The 21,504-nt window shown below is 32.6% G+C and overlaps 1 protein-coding gene across 1 annotated transcript in view; it reads left to right on the top strand.

Moving 5' to 3' along the window:
* CFAP47 (cilia and flagella associated protein 47) overlaps positions 1–21,504 on the top strand; it is an 859,036-nt gene that overhangs the window by 738,553 nt on the left and 98,979 nt on the right. Inside the window, exons 59-60 of the mRNA XM_044669214.1 lie at positions 2,715–2,809; positions 8,419–8,574. Of these exons, the coding sequence (XP_044525149.1) occupies positions 2,715–2,809; positions 8,419–8,574 (251 nt within the window). The remainder of the gene's footprint in view (positions 1–2,714; positions 2,810–8,418; positions 8,575–21,504) is intronic.

Here is a 21,504-nt window from a genome sequence, read left to right as displayed (position 1 = left end):
CAATTCAAAATCATATGGATCATATAAATCAAGAAATTTGGCAACAGTGTAGCAAAAATAAAGAGATCTCATTATACAAAGTATGTATGATCCAGAGATGTCATGACTTTGGAGCAATGCCTTTTAGAAGGTACTTTTATGTTGACCTCCTTAAACCCACTTAACTCCCTAAATTTCTGGTTATACCTATAAGACAATATATTTCCCAAATTTGCCTCTAAAATGGTTATCATTTTTCCTTCCTACTGTCAAAAATTTGGAGGGAAATATGAGAGAGATTAAATAAAAATAAATATTTGCTTTCTTCTTCTGATGGCTTTCTCTGTCTAATTTTCATAGTTCCCATCATGCTTTTATAGGTTTCCATTAATTGTTTTTCCACAATTGAAATTTTTTGGTCCGTTAAACTCTCATCAGAAATCCCATTCAGGTATTTTCCTTAGGAGGCTAACGGAGTCATTAGCTAGATACTCTGGATAAAGACTATTCAACAATCTTAAGATCATTACATTCAAAGCACTATGCAGAGTTCTTCTGGAAAAAGGCAAAATTCAGACTAGAGTCATTCCTTATTTTCCTGGGGTTTAAAAAATTGTTAGAAATATCCTTTAACTTCCTTTAGCTTCCTTTAACATATCTCCCCAGTGTAATTCTTCATTTTATAATGGATTTTCATCTTTCTTTTTTATTTTGTGTTTTAATTGCCTAACTTAGATAACAAACTTCTTATCTTTCCACAAGTTTCTACTGGATTGTGTTCAATGACTCAAATAGTTATTAAAAGGAATGTAGGATCACTGATTTCCAAGAGTCCATAAGGAAGTAAAAGATAGTCAGATAGAGACACGGATTTAGTTAACAGACTTAGAGCAGGAAGTAGGGATGATACTGAGGACTCATGGGAAAGGGTTGAAAATTGTAAAGGAGGAGGTGAGTATGACTATTGATAATGGGAGTTTCAAGATAGATAGAAAGGATGAGGGTGGTTGGAATATATTGAACAAATACCAATTATATTAGAATAATGTATAACAGAAAGACCCTTAAAATAGCATTTTAAATGAATTTGTAGAACTCTGCCAAGTTCCCTCTCCAGGTTCTGGTCTAGAGCCAATGAGAGTGTTGACACTTTTACCAAGAGGCACATGGAGGCAGAGGGGGCTTGCTTTGTAAAAAGCTATTAAAAAAAAGATGAAGGGACTAGGTTTCTGAAAAATTGCTTCATGGACAATAATAAACATAAACTCAACTAACAAAAAATTGTTAAAGAACCATTCAACAAATGTATGAATCATGGAGATTTATTTCTAGGAATGGTGGTGTTTCTGATGGCAATTGTGTTCTAGGTTCATTCCTACCAGAAATTCTAGCATATTCTTCTAAAGTTTTCTAGATTCCCTCCTACCACCATTTTTTATATCCCTTACTTTCCATGTTAGCTTCAAAATTGGTTCTAAGGCAGAAGAGCAGTGAAGGCTAGGCAATGAGGGTTAAGTGACTTGCTCAGGCCTGCCTCTCTATCCACTGAAACACTTAGCTTCCTCCTGGATTCTAGATCTCTGAATTAATATAGATTACACAAGGAAATGGGAGTAACTGTGAGATACTCCACTATAGGTTATAAGAATAGAACTATGAAATAACTACCAAGATACAAACCAGGTGGTTAGAGTTGTCAGAAGTGTTGATAATTTTCATATATAAATAGACAAGTAATCTCTGTATTATAAATACAGGCCTCAAAATATCCTTGAGAATCTAACAAATTAACAACTTAAAATATCATTATAATGAAAATAATTTTTTCCACAATCCCCTAGATATAACTTTTATCCCAATAAAACTTAACAATGAGGTTTTTATAAGAAGATGTTATGCCAAATGCTACAATCTCCAAATTATGTGAAACAGGAAATCTCCCAAAATATAAACAACCATCAATAGAAATCAAAATAGTGCCCTTTTTCCTTTTTGTTACCAGTTGTCCCAATGATGCTTTCAATGAATTGAGCCTAGAGAAGATGATCTACAATTCCATTAGCTTATACTATTTTTATTCAATTATGAATGGAAGTTATTTATTTAACTTTTAAATGTGCGGAATGTTAAATATAAAATAATAGCCACATAACTACTTGTCCAAGGACCATTTTTATCTGAATTACCTAGAAAAGCATGACAAACTATATTGATAATAATAGCTCTCCTAAAAATCTTTCAATGAGGCTATAGAAGAGTTTTCAACTTTCCACTCCTTTTATGTAATTGCTTAAACCACATATTTTATCCACTTTGACAAAAGTACAAAAAATATTGGTCTTAAGTATACCACTTGGTCTTTCTAAAAATAGTTTCTCATTATTACTACCTCGATGGAACCTTTTTTTAATAACAATCTTTTCTTCTTCCTCCTACTCTGCAACTCCAATCCCAGGATATAACAGGTTATGACTGCTAATATACTAATTCTGATTACAACTACCATGCATAGTGTTTCATTATAATGTATCTTAATTCACTAAGTTTCACTTAGCAATATTTTGCAAAAGCAAAATTTTTCCAAAAATTCAATCCAAAATATACATTTTTCTAATATTATTTTCCTTGTTTAAACTAAAATGCCATTTAATTAAATAATTATGTAGTGGAATGACTTACTAGTAGAAGTTTTCATTTTCTAGCATTTTAACTTTAAAATTTGTATGCTTGAATAGCTTGAAAAGAACAGAAAATGGAGATATCAGCCATATAGTTTGGGAATACCCCATTAAAGGAATACCAATAGCCCCACCTCCTAAAACACATCAAGGTATGTATGTTATATGATCAAAGAATAGAGTTTGAGTCCTTCCCTTCAGGCTTAAGAGGAGAAATAGTAAAGTGATTCTAGGATGACACTGCTAATTAATTTTTCAGTGCTGGAACTGCAATGTAGCTTTCCTGATATCTAGTTCAATTCTCTTTCCACTACATCAAAATATCTTTCTTTACTTTTTCTCTTTTTAAGAATATTCTACTAAGAAACATATCAGTCACTTTTTCTGAGTGATATAACTTTAATTAAAATTGTGCCCGTTAAAAATCCATTTGACAAATAACTATGCCATTTGATTTACTTTCAATACTTTTTAATATGAGGATGGATAATTTTTTTACGGTGAAAGCACAAAGGCACTAAATTACCATCAGTTGTCTTTTCAAATGAGTTAGAATTTTCCTTTTTTACTCAGTAAAAGATAATTGACTCCTTATTCTCTATAGAGATGAATATCAGTTTAGAATTTACAATCTATGGTCATCAGATTAAAATGATATAATAAAACACGAACAATTTTCCCTGTCTTCTGAGAGCTTTATTGTTCATGTTTCCTCTAAATATAGACTTTTTTCCTTAGACAAAATAATTCATGAAGAATTGAACAATCTAAAACAGTCTAGTAATGCATGAAAGTATATATGATTTTTACATATCCTTTCACATAGGAAAGTTAGTGTGCACAAAATAGAGGTTGCTACTGTCATTTACCTATTATTTATTTTGATGTAGTTAGCCTGTGATAAAAATGCAAAAAAAAAAATAACCTCCTGGAAGAGATGAAGGAATCAGAATGTGCAACTTTGTTTATAATGCCAGACTGTACTAATGGAAATATTAGTTAAATTTACTAACCTCCTTCTCTTCCTCCTCTTCTTCCTCTTCTCTGTCTTTGTCTTTGTCTGTCTCTGACTGTCTTTCTGACTCCCCAAGAGATTTTTGTTGTGTTGCTTTGAATTAAGAAAACCATAGAATTAGGTTAGTTCTCTTCATAATAATTAAGCAGAATTCTGTTGACCTCTATTTATTTCAACACTTCAGTACATTAAAAGACTGGAGTTAGTCAGACAGAAAAGAAACATTTATTAAATTCCTATGTTCCAGGAATTGGAATAAGTGGTGAATATTCGAAGAAAGGTAAAATAAAAAACAAAACAAACATTTCTTGTACTTAAATAGCTCATAATCTAATAAGCAAGATAAGACAGAGCTATATACAAACAAGGTATTTACTGTATAAACTGAAAATAATCAAGAGAAGGAAGACACTAGAATTAAAGGGGATCAGGAAATGTTTCCTGTAGAAGGTTAAATTTTAGGTTGGGTTTGAAGGAAGTTAGGAAAGCCAGGATGCAGATATGAGAAGTAAGAGCACTCTAGCAAAGAGAAGAGCTCCCACCTTTCCCTGCAAAAAAAAATGTCTAGAGTATGGAGATGGAATATCTTGCTTAAGGAATAGAAAGGAAGACAGTTTCACTGAATTTTGCAGAGTACATGTGATGGAGTAGCATGGGGCTGAGAAAAATGAAAAGGAGGAACAGTTTATAAAGAAATTTATATGCCAAACAAGATTTTATATTTGATCCTGGAGTCGATTTTTAGCACTATTTGCTTCCTTAGCCACCATTTTGTCACTATCATTATGCCACTGCACAAGTGGAAGGGATCTTTTCAGGAATGTCCATCATTTCATACATATACATACATGTACACACACATTTTTCTATCTACCTGTCTACCTCTCTGTCTGTCTATCTTGAGTTTCTGTAACTAAATAATTGATAAGTTGCCTAATCCTTTAGATTTGGTCTCCACAATATTTCTTTAATGTATAATATTCTTCTACACAACAGCCAACTTTTTCCCCCTTTCAAAACTTGAACACTTAAAATTACTTTCTAATTAATCCACTTTCCCTAAGTCCTTCCCATTTCTCCTGTGACTACCATATAGCTGCCAAACAGATGTGAACATGCTACTTCTCTGCTCAGTAAACTCTATTATTGCCTTTTTATTGCCTCTAGGATAAAATAAAAACTTCCCTTTTTGGCATTTAAGGTCCTTCACAATTTGGCTTCAGCCTACCTTTCCAGATTTATTACATATTGCTTCTCTTCATACATTATGTGATCTAGCCATCCTGACCTTTTTACTTGTCCCTGCATGCAACATTCCATTATTTCCTATCTCCATGATTTTTAGAGGTACTACTGCCTCTTAAAATTCCCAAATTCCTTCAAAGCTCTCCTCACACATACCTCAAGCAAGAGATGTGCCTTAATCCTTTCAGCTGAGAGTATTTCACTCATTTAATTACTTTATATATATTTACTTTGTAAATTTTTTATATTTACTTATATTTGTATATACTATTTCCTTCTAATGTAAACTTCTTAAAAGCAAGAACCATTTCTTTCTTTTTCTTTCCTATGTCTCTAGCAACCAGTAGAGTGACTAATACATAATTAGCACCTATTGAATGCTTATTGTTTGATTGATTGATTATGGAGAGAACACTTGTAATGATGAGTTTATTTATACATTGAAGTCTTGAAGAAGTATAATGTAGCATAGTTACTTTTTTCTTTTAAAAATTCAGAGACAAAAGGTAAGGACAATGAATAGAAGAAAATTTAGGCTTGAAACGAGGAAAAAAATTCTTAACAATTAAAACTCTTCCATGGCTATGTGACACTCTAAATAGAGACTTCTTTACCATTGGAAGCCAATAAGCAGAAGCTCAGTGACCAATTGTCAGCTTACTGTAGTGAAGATTCTTTTCCTGGTATGCATTAAACAGGCTAGTCAATAGGATCTCTTCCAGGTAGCTCTTTATTACTTGATAGTTTGAAGACTCTGATTTGTGTTTCTCCATTGACAAATATAGCAACTATAGTTCTTGAAGTAACTACTCACTTGAAGACAGATAATATAAAGGAAACATTGACTCATTGGGAATGAATGAAAATTATATTTTTAGTATTCAGATTACCTAAAAATTGAGAAGACAAGACCAGTGGTATAATACTAATTATAATTTTCACTGTACTCATTTCCATTTTAATGACTTAAGGCAGTGAAACTAATTATGGCTAGAAAAATTTCTAGCTCCCTCTCCATTTTTTACTTTCCCAATAATGTGCATCAAAGTATTATCTATTGTTTTAAAGTTTAATTCAACATTTATTAAGTTCATTCTATATGCAAAGTTCAATATTAAATACTAATGATAAAAAGATTTAAAAATCAGAATTGTATCCCTATTACCAAATAGTTTTTAATTCTATGTGGCTATGTGTTATAATCACAAATAATTACTTACAGTTTAGAAAATGATTATGTGCAAAATAGCACATAAAAAGAATTGATTCAAGAAGGGGAGAGTGATCACTTTGATCTGGGAGGAACAGAAAAGGCAATATGTAAAAGATAGCACCTTAATGTGTTTTGAAAGAATATTTAATAGGAACAAGAGAAAATGGTATAAGTGAGTGAATAATCCAAGGAATAAATACAGTTCACAAAGGCATGGAGACAGCAGGAGAAGTAAGGGCAAGTATAAAAAATAATGCACAATACTATATCATTGCATATAATAGGATATGGTGCAATGTGGCTAGAAATTTAGGTTGGAGCCAGATTATGTGGACTCTGAATACTATCTAAGGCATTTTACATTTCATTTTGTAAGCACTGAGATACTAATGAAGAGTGTTTTTATTAAAATTTTAAAAATATTAAGAAAGTCACATGATCCTGAGGATAAAATAATGTTTTGCAAACCTTATAGCACTATAGGAATGCTATTGTTGTGGTTGTGCAGGCAGCTTCCTCTTTCTGTAGAGGGCATGACCATCCTAGTGATCACTGTTCATAATTTTTGAATCATACTTGATTCTCCACTTGCTGCAATCCATACATGCAGCATTCTAAATTTTGCCATTTCCCGTCCCCCCAGAAAAAATCTCCACACATGTATTCTAAAGTCCAGACCTCACCTGGCTCTGTGACTCCCTTGTAGTCACTCCATCATTCCAGTGGCTCCCTATGACTTCTAGGACCAAGTACAAATCCTTTAATGCTGATTTTTAGCTCTTCACAATTTGGCTTCAAGTTATGTTTCTAGGAATATTATGTATCATTCCTCTTCCTCAACCTTTCTGCCTCTTGGAATCCCTGTTTTCAATCTCATGTCAAGTCCTATTTCTTACATCTCCCCTTTCTTATTACTCCGTTTGCTAGTGATGCCCTCCTTCCCATTAGCTTCTATTAATTTAATGCCTGTTTTGCACATAACTGCATGCAATATAATTTTCCCAATAGAGCATAAACAATGAGATCAGAGACAAATTCCTTTAACTTAGCACAATACTTAGCACAAAGTAAGTACTTTAGAAATGTTTGCCGAGTTACTGATTGATTGATTAGTCATATACATATATATATACACACATATATACACATTCATACTGTTACTTGTCAGCAGTGTCAACAATGAATATTGATTAATACTCATAGAAAGAGAAAATATCAAATCTGGGAGAACTAGTTTCCTATCCATCCATTTATCCATCTATTAATTCATTCAAGTGTACTAAGTATAAAACATTGTTAGGTCATGAAAGAGATGGTATTTCTATGTACATTAAACTCATTATAAACATAACACTGAAATGTCTGTAAAAATTGTGATATAATCCCCATCCGTATTTATAGGGTCCCATAGATTTGGTTTCAGAAGCAGCAGGATTTGCATGCTTCTTGTTTTGCCATTTCATTCTAAAATGGTACTGCTAGCTTCAACTTATCCTTGTAACCTGAAGTTATGTTTTGATTTTTCTAGCAGGGGATCATTTTCAAACAACCAATGGTATTATATGCCTTTTACCCAAAGATACAGGTTCAGTATTTTATGTTCCTGATTTAAATAAGAATTATTATTGGTAAATATAAAATGTATGCATTCAGATTACATTTTACTGAATAATCACTTTTTTATTAGTTTTCACAAAATTTTAAAGAAAAATTTCACAAAGGTTAGAGTATATTTCAAATATTTGAGAGTATAGTTTTAAATAAACTGGCCATGAATAAGTACCATGATTGATAATAAATAATAATATGGCATGATTAACTCTGATATCAGAAATGTTGGTAAATCTTCAATAGGAAATCCATATTTTTTTTCTAAGGACTCACTAAAGGTATCCAATCCCTACTCTTACTTTATTTCTTAATCAGAATTGTTTTATCATTGCAAAGAGATAATGACTACATATACAGTGGATTAAAAAGAAAGTCATTTATTCACACTGAAACAAACTTTGCATAGTTATCCCAACTCAAAGCCATCTGATGTATTCTACAGACTATTATATATATTCTAATTTCATTTTCAGATTCTTATTCCAAGGAATTCTACCCTCCTCCAATTTCTAGAACCTTTTTCTTCCTTCTGTTTGAACATGACAAATTCATGAGCCTTTTTATCAGAAACAGTAGCTAGTTACAAACGAGAAAAATGTTTTTTTAAACCTTTTTGTTTCATAGGAATCCCAAATCATCGTGAATCAAAATAAAAAAAACCACCTTTTTGTTTCTAGCTTCCTTAAAAAGTCGAGCCAGGGAACGCGTAGAAGAGACGGTACATGTAATTCTAACTGGTGTAGTTTTTCATGCACCAGAACAACGAGAATTAGTGGTGATTCCAAAAAAAACACTTGTGGAAGATGAACAGAACCAAGTACCAGTAAATAATGGTAAGACTGACACTTCAAATTAATCACTTAGGAGAAATTATTAAGAAAATTATCATTTGCAAAGATTTTTCAGTTTTTCAAAGCTTTGTGTCTTTTTTCCCCTTTCAATTCACTGAAGAATTATGTGACCAAGGAATGTCTCCCCTGAATTTCTAAAAGTTTTTTTTAAACCCTTAACTTTTGTGTATTGGCTCATGGGTGGAAGAGTGGTAAGGGTGGGCAATGGGGGTCAAGTGACTTGCCCAGAGTCACACAGCTGGGAAGTGTCTGAGGCCGGATTTGAACCTAGGACCTCCCATCTCTAGGCCTGACTCTCAATTCACTATGCTACCCAGCTGCCCCTCTAAAAGTTTTCAGATGTCATTAATGTCACTTTTTCTGCCATCACTTAAGAAAATTACAAAAATAAGAAGTATAAGAACTTTTTATAAAGTTTAATTTGTTATTGTTGCTCATGTTGCTCATTAATAACATCTTAAAAGTACTTCATAGGTATAAGGAAAGAAGAGGTGAAAAACTGTGACAGCCATAATTTTCTCTTCCATCCTTCCTCCATTTGTCCTTCTATTCTCTGTATTTCTTTTTGGTATATTTACTGTGACTGTCACTTTGATTAGTGTCCTTAATTTTGAACTGATAATCCTGAGTGGCGTGTCTCTTTTAATAATTTTAAAAAATAATATGCAAGTACAACTCAGTAAGAATTATTATATTATACAGTTTATGTTTTGGGGCAATGTAAAATAATTTGAGACATTGTCCATGTGTCATTTGAGAATATAAATAATTTAATTTTATTTCATATATTTCTATTTTTTCCAATATGATGATATTTAAGTTAAAATAATGTACTTTCATCATTTTGAAAGTCACAACTTTTTAAAGGAATCACAAATTACTGATGTAAGGGCTTGTTTTGGATTTGGGAATGCTATTTCATGTTTATCAAACTTGATGTCTACATGAGTTACAACATATTGATTTGGAAGAGCTCATATTTTCTGGCATGAAGTAAAGTAATGAAAAACTTTGCCACCAAAGGTACTAAAATCTTTTTCATTTCCTGAGAATTCCATATTACCAACGATATCATGTCATTACTTCTGGAGGAATCTGATATCTGTTAGGAACTTAAGCTACTTGAAATTTTTGCATTTTCTATGATAACAGAAATAACATAAATAAAAGTGTGAAATTATAACAAAATAGCCAGGAAGGCTCTTTTTTATTCTTCTCTTTTCTAAAGGGGTGATTAATTGTCTTTTATAGAGCAGGTTTAAAAAGTAGTCAGAGATATATGTTAATTATTTTAGTGATTTAAAACAACCATATTACATAACATTCTCAAAATATGCTTGTTTATAACTTTTTTGTTTATAATTGTATATAAAATAAAGTAATTTATGAAATGTTAGCTTTAAAATATTTGCAATATATTTAGAGGGAGGAGTAAAAATGTAATTACCTTTAATCAAATTTAACAAGAACACTTTACTTCTGTTTTCTGTTCGGATCATCTTTACCAGCACGTGTTGTTGGATTTTGTTACATTTTTATTTTTATTTTGCGCATGTATGTGTATTTTATGTAATTATCTATATATATTGTTGATTATTGTTTTCACATGCTGAGTAAAGAATGTACTTATTGGAATACCCAAACTTATGATTTAAGGTGTGTATGTGTGTGAGGGAGGGATTAGGTTATGTGTGTGTGTGTGTGTGTATGTGTGTGTGTGTGTGTGTGTATGGTAAGCTAAATTCTAAAGTTGTAGGTTTTGTTTTCTTAGATTATCTTCTTGAAAAAAAACCTGAAAATATCAATGACCATTATATTTAATATATCAAGCTAAATGAAGACCATTGTATTTTGATAAATTTATATTTCTGCTACAGTTTTACTGTTTTAGGGTTTTATTCTTCTCATTTCCCTCCAGATTTAATGGTTTTTATGAAGCCAAAAAATTAAATAGTCTCACTCAGGGAGGTTCTAGGGTAAATAACTTAAAGATTGAATCCATGCCTACAGTTGAAATTTCTGAAAGTTAATCAAGAACACAGGATTTATTGTGGATCTATTTTTTTAAATCAATGATTCTCTTTCAAAAGGCATCATGGAGAATTCCCTTAACAAATGTTTTCCCCTGATTAACTCTCTCTGAATTTTGAATTCTTATAGATCTTTTCTCCTTAAGTCTTTTATGATTATTCATTTACTTTAAATTTTCCTCACAAAAAATAACATTCAGCTAGTGATTTTGTCACAAAATACTTTATTGTCTGTAACTATTGAGTTTAATGATTTTCTTTTTCTATTCTGTGTCAATTATCTCTCAGATCATTAAGACCTGAGAAAACTCAACATATATGTGCATATTTTTATTCAGCAGTTCTCTTTTTATTATGCTAAATAATATTCAAAAATATTTATTAAGTGACTACTGTGTGCAAGATATTCTGTATATACTGATACTGTAAAGAGATCCATTACAGATTTTTCTCAAAGGTTGATTAAAATCTAATGATCCCTAGGATATGGCAAGGAGGACATAAAAATAACTATCAATAAAAGATCCTGACAAATTACTGCAAAAAAGAGATTGAGATCATGTACTACAAGACATTTAGGCAAGAAGAATGACATTTAGTGGGACAGGTAATGGAATACATTCTGGGAGAATAGCATCAGATGTTGGACATAAAAGAAGGGTGTAATTTCAACTGATAGAGAAGAGAGGACGAGCTTTCTACATACTGGGTATGGTAATAATAAAGGTAGAAATGGGAAAAGGCGAAATTAGAAAAGAAAAGTAAGAAGGTCTAACTTAGATTGAAAATAGCATATGTGAAAAAGATAAGTAAAAGATAAAGCTAGAAAAGTAGCATATGAACCTATTATGAAGGTGTTAAAAGAGAAGTGGTAGTTTAACTTTTATTTAGGCAATGAGGAGACAATGGATATTGAGCTATTCCTTACAGTGGTTTCCTCTTCAGATATGTTCATGGATCATCGGATGACATCCAAATTTAGAGATTATCTCATCCAAGTTTCTCATTTTATAATTGTTGAAAATTAGATTTAGAATTGTTAAATGATTTTTCCCATGAGTAAATAGCAGACTATATGGTCTCTGACATCCCTTGCAACTCTGAGAGTGTGATCCTGTCAGGTACGAAGGCTGAGTTAGATAGGTTTTATAGAGAATGAATAAAGGTGGAGGTGAATGCAAGAGAAATTGAAGTGCTAAAATCAATAGGAATTAGCAACTATTTTGGATTATTTGTATTAATTGGATGTGTGAGGGGAGGGAAATGGGAGTCAACAATGACTTTGAGGGAATGAACCTGCTTGACTGAAAGAAAGGTGATATCCACCAACTCCTCCTCCTCTTCTAACTAATAATTGTTGACATTTATATGTTTTAAATTTTGATATGTATATATATAATAAATTATTATTACCTATCCTTTATATATACTTGGTATTCTCCTCAGCTGCCATAATTAAGATGTCATATCTATGCAGATCACACTCAGATCCAAATATGCAATCCTTATCTCTCTTCTACTGCCTACTGAAATATTACACATAGTTAAGCCAGAGTCATTTCAAACTCAATGTATTTAAAAATAAGATTCATGTTTCTTCTGAACTCTATTCTTCCCTCTAAATTTCATATTTCTGGCAAGGGTATCACCATCCTTCTAATTACCTAGGTTCACAGCCTTTAAGTCACTTCTGTAACTCTTCACTCTTGCACATCTGTCATATCAACTGCTTAGCCTTAATTTTTCCTTTTTCATACTAGTACTCATCTCTCCCTTCAGAAAACAATTGCTCTAGTTCAGGCCCTTATTACTTCTAGCTTGTGCTATTCTCAATAAGTCTTAATTAGCCCTAATTACTTCTAATTAGTCTTCCTTCCTATCAAGTTTTCTCTCCAATCTATCTTCAATATAACCATCAAAGTCAGGTCATGTCATCATCTTACTCAAAAAGTTTCAATAGCTCCCTCTTATGTCTAGGAGAAAATAAAAACTATTCCTCTGAGCATTTAAATACCTTTTGAATTCAGATATAATCTATCCTTCAAGAGTGATCACTAATTACTTCTCCTCCAGCACTTCATATTCTAGAGATTTGACCTAAATGCTGTTCTCTGTTCAATTTAATTTCTTCCCTCCTTGTCTTTGCAAACATTCTTGTTTCACTTCTTTTTTAAATGGGTAAGTTCATCTTATTCATTCCCAGGACTGTAACTGTCAAATATACACTTCATTACATCTCCTGTCCTCTTTAATTTTTTCCTCTTTTTCCTCCTCACTTCCTCTTTAATAACAGAAAGCTGAAAAGCATAAGGGGGAGGACTGTACAAAGGATAAAGCATCAGGACCAGAATCAGGAAGATCTGAGTTCAAATTTGGCCTCAGACATTTAATAGTTGTGTGGTCCTGGGTAAATTACTTAACCCTGTTTGCCTCAGTTTCCTCACTTGTAAAAAGAGATAGAGAAGGAAATGACAAATAATTCCAGTATCTTTGCCAAGAAAACTCGAAATGAGGTCACAAGGAGTTGGACATAACTGAAACAACTGAACAACAACAATCACAATGTACGTCTAAATTATTTGCCTATATTGAACTTATCTTGGTTTACAGTGTGAGATATTAATCTATATATAGTTTCTGCCGATTTGCTTTTCAATTTTCCCAGTAATTTCTGTCATAAAGGGAATTCTTATCCCAATATTTTGTACCTTTGATTTTATCAAACTCTAGATTACTATGACTATTATCCACTTTGTATTGTGTACCTAATCTATTCCATTTATGTACCACTCAATTTCTTAGTCATACTAGATTGATATTTTGATTACTACTTTGTAACATAGTTTTGAAATCTGTTAGTGCCAGACCACCTTCTTTCACTTTTCCTATAGAGATCGATACTCTATAACCAGAGACTAATCTGAGTGGCCTGGGTGGTCGTCGGACGCAAAGAATGAAACAGACTGGAAGCACGGCTTGTTAGCTCATTGTACTTCAAAAAATACTGAAGTAGCCACTTTATTATAAAGGAAATTAAAGATCCCTTTCCCCCAAAAAGCCCAAGAAAGTTTCCCACAGTTACAGAGAGCAAGATTTTTACTATAGTCAAAACAAAAGCCTTAGAAGCCTTCAGGCGTAGACAAAAACCTATGCTAAACTATCAACTACACGTGTTATCTTTAAGTGGAGCCTGGGACATCTCCGTTAGGTTGGAAAGCCCCGTCAGTTTCTCGGCCTTGATGGTATTAAACAATTTTTGAGCCTCATTATTTTACTTTAATTCTGGGCAAAATGCCCTGCCAAGGGTTTGGCCTTGGCTGTACCAGCCATCTGTGTTCTCAGGTAAAGGGGAACAGAGTTAGCCCCACTCCTGCTGGAGTGCTGAGAGCCCAAAGCTTTTTCAATAAGACTATAATGCATTTTGAAGGAAGGTGAGAATTATGAAAGGAATCAAAAGAGGAATCTCAGATTTTTATCTTAGATATCCCACACCTGTCTCGTCCCGTAAATAGAGCGGAAAGATAAATACACAGCTCTGCCGGTCTGTATTGATCTTTTGAGGGGGTCCAGATAAAAATATCTACTTGAGATTTTAATTTCTCTTAATAGCTCCCGACATTTCCCCCCCTATAATTTCCATGAAATTCTGAACTCTTTTTTAATCTAAATGAATTTTGCAATTATTTTTTTCTTTTCTAACTCTATAAAATATTTCTTGGGTAGAAAAATGTTTCTTGGCACTATATAAGTAAATTAACTTAGATATGATTGGTATTTTTTATTTTGTTTGTTCAGTCTCCAATTGTTTAGACCTGACTATATTTTTTAAAAATGTTTTAAAATTGTGTTGATAGTTCTTGGATTTGTCTTAACAGACAGACCATGAAGTATTTTATGTTGTTTATAATTTTTTAAATAAAATTTCTTTCTCTCTTTCTGTTGGACTTTTTTGGTAATATATTTTTTGGTAATATATAAAATGCAAATGATTTATGTAGGTTTACTTTGTATCAAGTAACTTTGCCCAAGTTGCCAATTTTTTAAATTCATTTTTTAGTTGATTCTCTAGGATTATCCAAGAATGCCATCATATCTGAAAAGAATGATAGTTCTATTTTCTCACAGCCTATTTTAATTCCTTCAATTTATTTTTATTCTCATTGCTATAGCTGGAATTTCTAGTACAATATTGAATATAGTGACAATGGGCATTCTTGCTTTATTCCTGATTTTTAAAACCCTTATCTTCCACCTTAGAATCAATACTGTGTTTTGGCTCCCAGACAGAAAAGCAGTAAAGGTTAGGCAATGTGTGTTAGATGACTTGCCCAGAGTCATACCGCTAGAAAGTATCTGAGGTCGCATTTTAGCCCAGGACCACGTCCCTTCTCTATTCCTAGCTTTCAATCCACTGAGCAATCTGGCTGTCCCTTTTACTCCTGATTTTATTGGGAAGGCATCTAACTTCTCTTCATTACATATAATGCTTGCTGATGGTTTTAGATACTTATTTTCAGGGAAATTACAGTTATTCCTATCTTTCTAGTGCTTTTAAAAGAAGTGTGTTATTTTTCATCAAAAGTTTTTCCTACATCTATTGATATAATTATATGATTTTTGTTATTATTATTTTACTGATTCTACCAATTATGCTTATAGTTTTCTTAATATTGAACAAAGCCTGCATTGCTGGTATAAATCCTACAGAGTCAAAAATCCTTTTGGCATATTGCTGTAATTTTCTTGCCAGTCTTATCATATTTTTTTTGCATTAATATTCACTAGGGAACTCTCCAAAAGACTACTACCAGGGATGTTATAGTCAAATTCTAGAACTTCCAGGCCAAGGACAAAATACTGGAAGTGGTCAGAAAGAGATAATTCAGATATCGAGGAGTCCCAGTCAGGATTACATAGGATCCGGCAGCTCTCATATTAAAGGACCAAAAGGCTTGGGCTATGATATTCAGGAAGGAAAAAGAATTGGGTCTACAATCAAGAGTTAGAAAGAGAAACTCCATTTAAAATCACTTTACACAATATAAAATACTTGAGAATCTATTTGAAAAAGCAAATTCAGGAATTATATGAACATAACTACAAAAAATTCTTTACACAAATAAAACAACAATTAAACAACTGGAAACACATCAATTGCTCATGTGTAGGATGAGTTAACATAAGAAAAATGCTAATCCTACCTAAATTAATTTATTTATTCTGTACTATACCTATCAAACTACCAAACACTTTTTAATAGTATTAGAAATAATATTAAAGTGTTTACCTGGAAGAACAAAAGATCAGGAATATCATGGGAACTAATGGGAAAAAATGTGAAGGAAGAAGAGCCCAATATTTGAAAAAATCTGATGGGAGAATTAGAGAAAACAGTATGGGAGAAATTAGGTTTAGATCAACATCTTACACCCTATACCAAGACTAATTCAGAGTATATAAATGACTTAAATACAGAGAGGAAAATCATATACAAATTTGGTGAACAGAGAATCATATACCTGTCAGATCTATGGGAAAGGAAGGAATTTAGGAGCAAGCAGGAGATAGCAAACACTACAAAATGTAAAATGTAAAATTAAAAAGTTTCTCCTACAAATAAAGCCAATATAACCAAAATTAGAAGGGAAGCAACAAATTGGGGGAAATTTTTTTATAACAAAAACCTCTGACAAGGGTTCTAAATCTCTCATGATTAGAGAAATGCAAATCAAAACAATGCTGAGGTACCGCCTCACACCTAGTAGGTTGACCAATGTGACAGTAAAGGACAATAATAAATATTGGAGGGGGTGTGGCAAAATTGGGACACTAATGCATTGCTGGTGGAGTTGCAAATTAATCTGGTCATTTTAGAAGACGATATGGAATTATGTGCAAAGGGCTTTAAAAGAATATATACTCCTTGATCCAGCAATACCACTGCTAGGTTTATACCCCAAAGAGATAATAAGGAAAAATACTTGTACAAAAATATTCATAACTGTACTCTTTGTGATGGCAAAAAGCTGGAAAACAAAAGGTTGTTCCTCAATTGGGGAATGACTGAACAAATTATGATATATGATGCTAATGGAATACTATTGTGCTATAAGGATTGATAATCTGGAGGACTTCTATATGAACTGGGAGAACCTCAATTAATGCATGCAGAGTAAAATGAACAGAACTAGGATAACACTATACACAGAAAACAAAACATTGTGGAACAATCCAATGTAATAGAATTTGCTACTAATAGCAATGCAGCAAGCCAGGACTCCTTGAAGGACCTATGTGAAGGAATGCTATCCACATTGAGAAAAAAAAAACTATGGGAGTATAAATGCAAAATCAAATCATATGACTTCACTTATCACATGTGTATATGGGTATGTGATTTGGGGTTTAGGCCTTAAAACAAATTGCCCTTTAGTAAAAATGAATAATACAGAAATAGGTATCAAGTGATAACATCTGTACAATCCAGTGCAATTGCTTTTTGGTGCTGGGAGGAGAGAGGGTAGAGGGGAGGGAAAGAAAATTAATCATGTAAACATGGAAAATATTTAAAAATTAAAATTGAAAGTTGAAAAATTAATTGCTGTGAAATCAAAACATTTATTCACTATTAGAAGTAAAATTTGCTTAGTTTATTAGTAGACAACTGGGAATATAAATTTTTGTAAGGTATTATTATTAGATAATTTTTAAGGTAGTTTCCACCAAATCCTTGAAGCAAAGTATCATTCATATATATATATATATATATATATATATATATATATATATATATATATATATATCAGCAAACAGGAAAAGATAGCTTTATAAATTTATGTACTAGAAAGGTCAGTATATCTGCTAGATCCAGAATTTTTCCACAGTGTTTGAATTTAAACGTCAGTCTATAAAACACAGTTATTGAAGGAAGTCATGCAATTAAAGGTTACCCAAGGGTCACTTCAGTTGGGCTGGCTTTAACAGCTAGATGACATCTTTTCTGTCACAGTCTTATTTAATTTGTTAGAAAAGGTTAAGAGAGCAAGAGATATGTGCCGCCTCATTTTAAGCCACAAGATAAAGATAATTTTAAAATTGAAACGGCTAGTCTGGCTGCTACAATCACACCATGTTTTGTCTTGTAAAAGACAACATGCTATGCTATTCTAGACATAAAGCAAAAAAGGTCAAAATTTCCCCTGTCAGGGAATGTTGGACTGAGACCATTTGCAGATTCCTTTTCTTTCCAAAAACAGACCTCAATATAACAGCAGAGAAATACAAAGCCTCAAGCCACAAAGTCAAGGAGGAGAATTTCTTGGAAGGGAGTGAGGGCAATGTGAGTTCTGCTTACTGTTTTTAAAAAAAAAGAAAAGATATTTCTTTAACAACTTCTCTTGTGGAATCTGTGCCCCTCCAGTATCTTTGCCAAGAAAACCCTCCAAATGAGGTCAACGAGAGTCTGATGTGACTGGAATGACTGAACAACAGCAACACCAAATCACTTGATAAGGATAAGAGAAAGCCCTGTTGAGGAATAAAATCATTGAAGACCATTTTATTTCTATTCTAAAAAATCTCCCTATTTGCTTAGGGCATGCTTTTATCAAGTCTGAAAACAGAGGCTCTAGGATAAGACAATACTGGTTTTGACAAGCTGGATGAAGTCTACCTCTGAAGCTGGCTAAAGTTCAAGAGTTGGTGTTCACATCTTGTGTAATGTGGGATTTTTGTTAAAATAAATAGATTGTTAAAATTGTATTTTAATGTAATTGTTCCCTTTTTAGTATCATATGCATTTTATTTATGCATTCAAAAGCATTATTATAGGAAAGTGTCCATAGAGTTCTGCAGAATGCCAAAGGGCACAAAACATATTTTTAAAATTTCTAAATATAAAGAATCAGAAAAGAGACAAAGTTCTAAATCCCATGGCTATTGGTGTCTTTACAGGCTACCAATATTGGGAGGCACTAGATAGAGAGCTGGTCTTGAAACTAAGTAAGACCCCCAGACAAGTCTCCTTAACTCTCATTACCTGTGCAGATCTCTAAGGCTCTAAGTTGCCAAGAGGATGGCTAGCTGTATTGGTAGAGGGAAGTTTCTTATATGTATGCCCTGGTTTCTGTCTTTATTGTGAAACTGGTAGGCAAGACAGGCCAGGTATGAGTTGTGGGCCATATTAGCAAACTTCGTGGTATAGATCAGTAAGTTTTGCCATCACTACCAGCTCTCCTTTAGAAGAAGGAAAAGGAATTTGGAGACTGTCAGGCAACTCTCTGATGAGGTGGTCTGGGTTCAAATCATATCAGGTTGTTCCCACATTGGGTTCTGTGTTTCAGTCATTCATCAACAAAATTTATTAAGTGCCTACTTGGAACCAGTGGCACTGTCCTCCTGTCTGCCCCATGAGCAAGATATTACATCTATCAGGTCTAAGCTTTTTCTCTGGCTAACATCCATGCCTGGAACACACTCTCCATCCTTAGCACTGCTTCATAATATCTCTGGATTCCTTTAAGTCTCAACTAAAATGCTTTCTTTAAATTTTATTAGAAGACTTTCCCCTCCCCTCTATTCTAATGCTTTCCCTTTGCTAATTATTTCCTATTTATCACACACACACATATATACATATATATGTGAATATATATATATATATATATGTATATATATATATATTCTTGCTTTTTATATGCTGTGTTTGTTTGCATGTTTCATTCCCCATTAGACTCTGGACTTTGTAAGAGCAAGGAATATCTTTTGCTTCTTTTTGTGTCCCCAGTATTTATAAGAGTGACTGGCACATAGTTGGTGCTTAATAAATGTTTGTTAATTGGCTGATATTTTAAGCACTGTGTTCATTGCTGGGGATAAAAAAAATTTAAAAAAACCTATCTATTGAGAGGTAGATAGAATTCCAGGCCTGAATTCAGGAAGATGCCTCTCCCAGAATTCAAATGTGACCTTTGATATTTACTAGCTGTGTGACCCTGGCCAGGTATTTAACCTTTTTTGCCTCTGTTCTTAGTTATAAAATAGGCTAAAGTAGGAAATAGCAAGACATTCTAGTATATTTGCCAAAAATAGCTCAAATGGGGTCATGAAGAGTAAGATGTTATTGAAACAACTCAACAAGAACAAAACCTATGTTCATAGTGGAGCTTGGGGTCACAGCATCCAATTTAGTTACTAAGGAAGATAAAACTATTCATACTGGAAAGCTCTCAAAAATTGTACGTGTGGAAATAATGTGTACAGCACAAAACAATTAACTTGGAGATCCCACTAACGTGACCAATCTCAAAAGTATTAAGTCAACATTGCTAAATCCTTGTTGATTTCATAAGGGAGAACCCTGAAGATCCCAGCAAAAAACTGTAAGATTATGAGTAAGAACTATATAATTGTCAGTTTTATCTTTTTGCTTGTTTTTTTGGTGACTTGTCAAACATGGAAGTAAAGTAGGTACTTCTTGTTCTTCTTCTTCTTGTTTTTCTTCCTCTTCAGATTTATCTTTATTCCAAATTTTACAGAACCAAATCAAACAAGTATTTCCATATACAAAGAAAAATAATGGATGTGAATGAAATCATAAATACTTGATATTTTTAGCTTACTTTTCTTCATATCTACATAATAAATCCAATCCACAAGTGCTCCAGCCCTCTCCCACATTCCCATTATCACAGAAGGTATCCCCCAGAAGACTAAAGTTCTCATATGAATTGTCTTTCCTGTTTTCACCTTTTAGTTCACTTTCTGAAGTTAACAGCATTTATTCTATAACTTTGTATAATGTCCTCTTGCCTTCTACTCATTTTAGTGTTCTTTATCTCATATAGTTCTTTCCAAGATTTTTTTTTCTTTTTTAACTAGTCTGCTCATTACTTCTAATGGCAAAGTACTATTCCATCATAATCATATAATACAATTTGTTTAGCCACATTCCAATTGGACATCCCACAATTTCTAATTCTTTGCAATCACAAAGAGAGAGCTGCTATAAATATTTTAAAACATAGGGGTTCTTTTCCTTTCCTCCTTGTGAAACAGACCCAATAATGGTACTGCTGGGGTTAGGAGAATACATAGTTTTATAACATTCTGGCTATAATTTCAAATTGTTCTCTAAAATCTCTGAATCAGTTCCCATTTCCACCAAGAGTGTTTTAGTGTCCCCATTTTCCCATATCCCTTCCAAAATTCTTCATTTTTGTCAGTCTGAAGAATGTGAGGCATTTGTACATCTCTAAGCAGTAGTGATTTAGAGCATTTTTCAAATATCTACATATGACTATGATTTATTCATCCCAAAATTGTTTACTCCTAATGTTTGCTTAATTATCAATTGGAGGATAGTTCTTATTCTTATAACTTTGACAAAGTTCTTTTTATATTTAACATATAAGATCACTATGTATACCACCCCCACCAATATTTTGTTTTATTTTTACAAAGATTTTTCAATTTAAGGTACTCGGAATTATCCATTTTATATATCACAATTCTCTTCATCTCTTGTTGACTCATAAATTCCTCTCCAATCCTTACATCTGTTTAGGTCATGTATCTATTTTGATCTTATCTTAGTTAATGGTATAAGCTATATTATAAGCTATCATTTCTATTTATCAGTTCTTTCTCTGGAAGAGGACATAGATAAGTCATTCTTCAAACAATATTTCTGTTGCTGTATATATAATGTTTCCTTGATTCTGCTTATTTCACTTGTCATAATTTCACACAGGTCTTTCCATGGTTTATTTTAATTAATATGCTCCTCATTTCTTATGACACAGTAGTATAACTTCATGATAATATACCACAACTTATTTAGTCATTCTCCAATTGATGGTCAGCATCTCAATTTCTAGGTCTT

The sequence above is a fragment of the Gracilinanus agilis genome, chromosome 3 (assembly GCF_016433145.1).
Source record: "Gracilinanus agilis isolate LMUSP501 chromosome 3, AgileGrace, whole genome shotgun sequence".
Taxonomy (NCBI): Eukaryota; Metazoa; Chordata; class Mammalia; order Didelphimorphia; family Didelphidae; genus Gracilinanus; species Gracilinanus agilis.
This window is presented reverse-complemented; position numbering and strand designations above follow the sequence as displayed.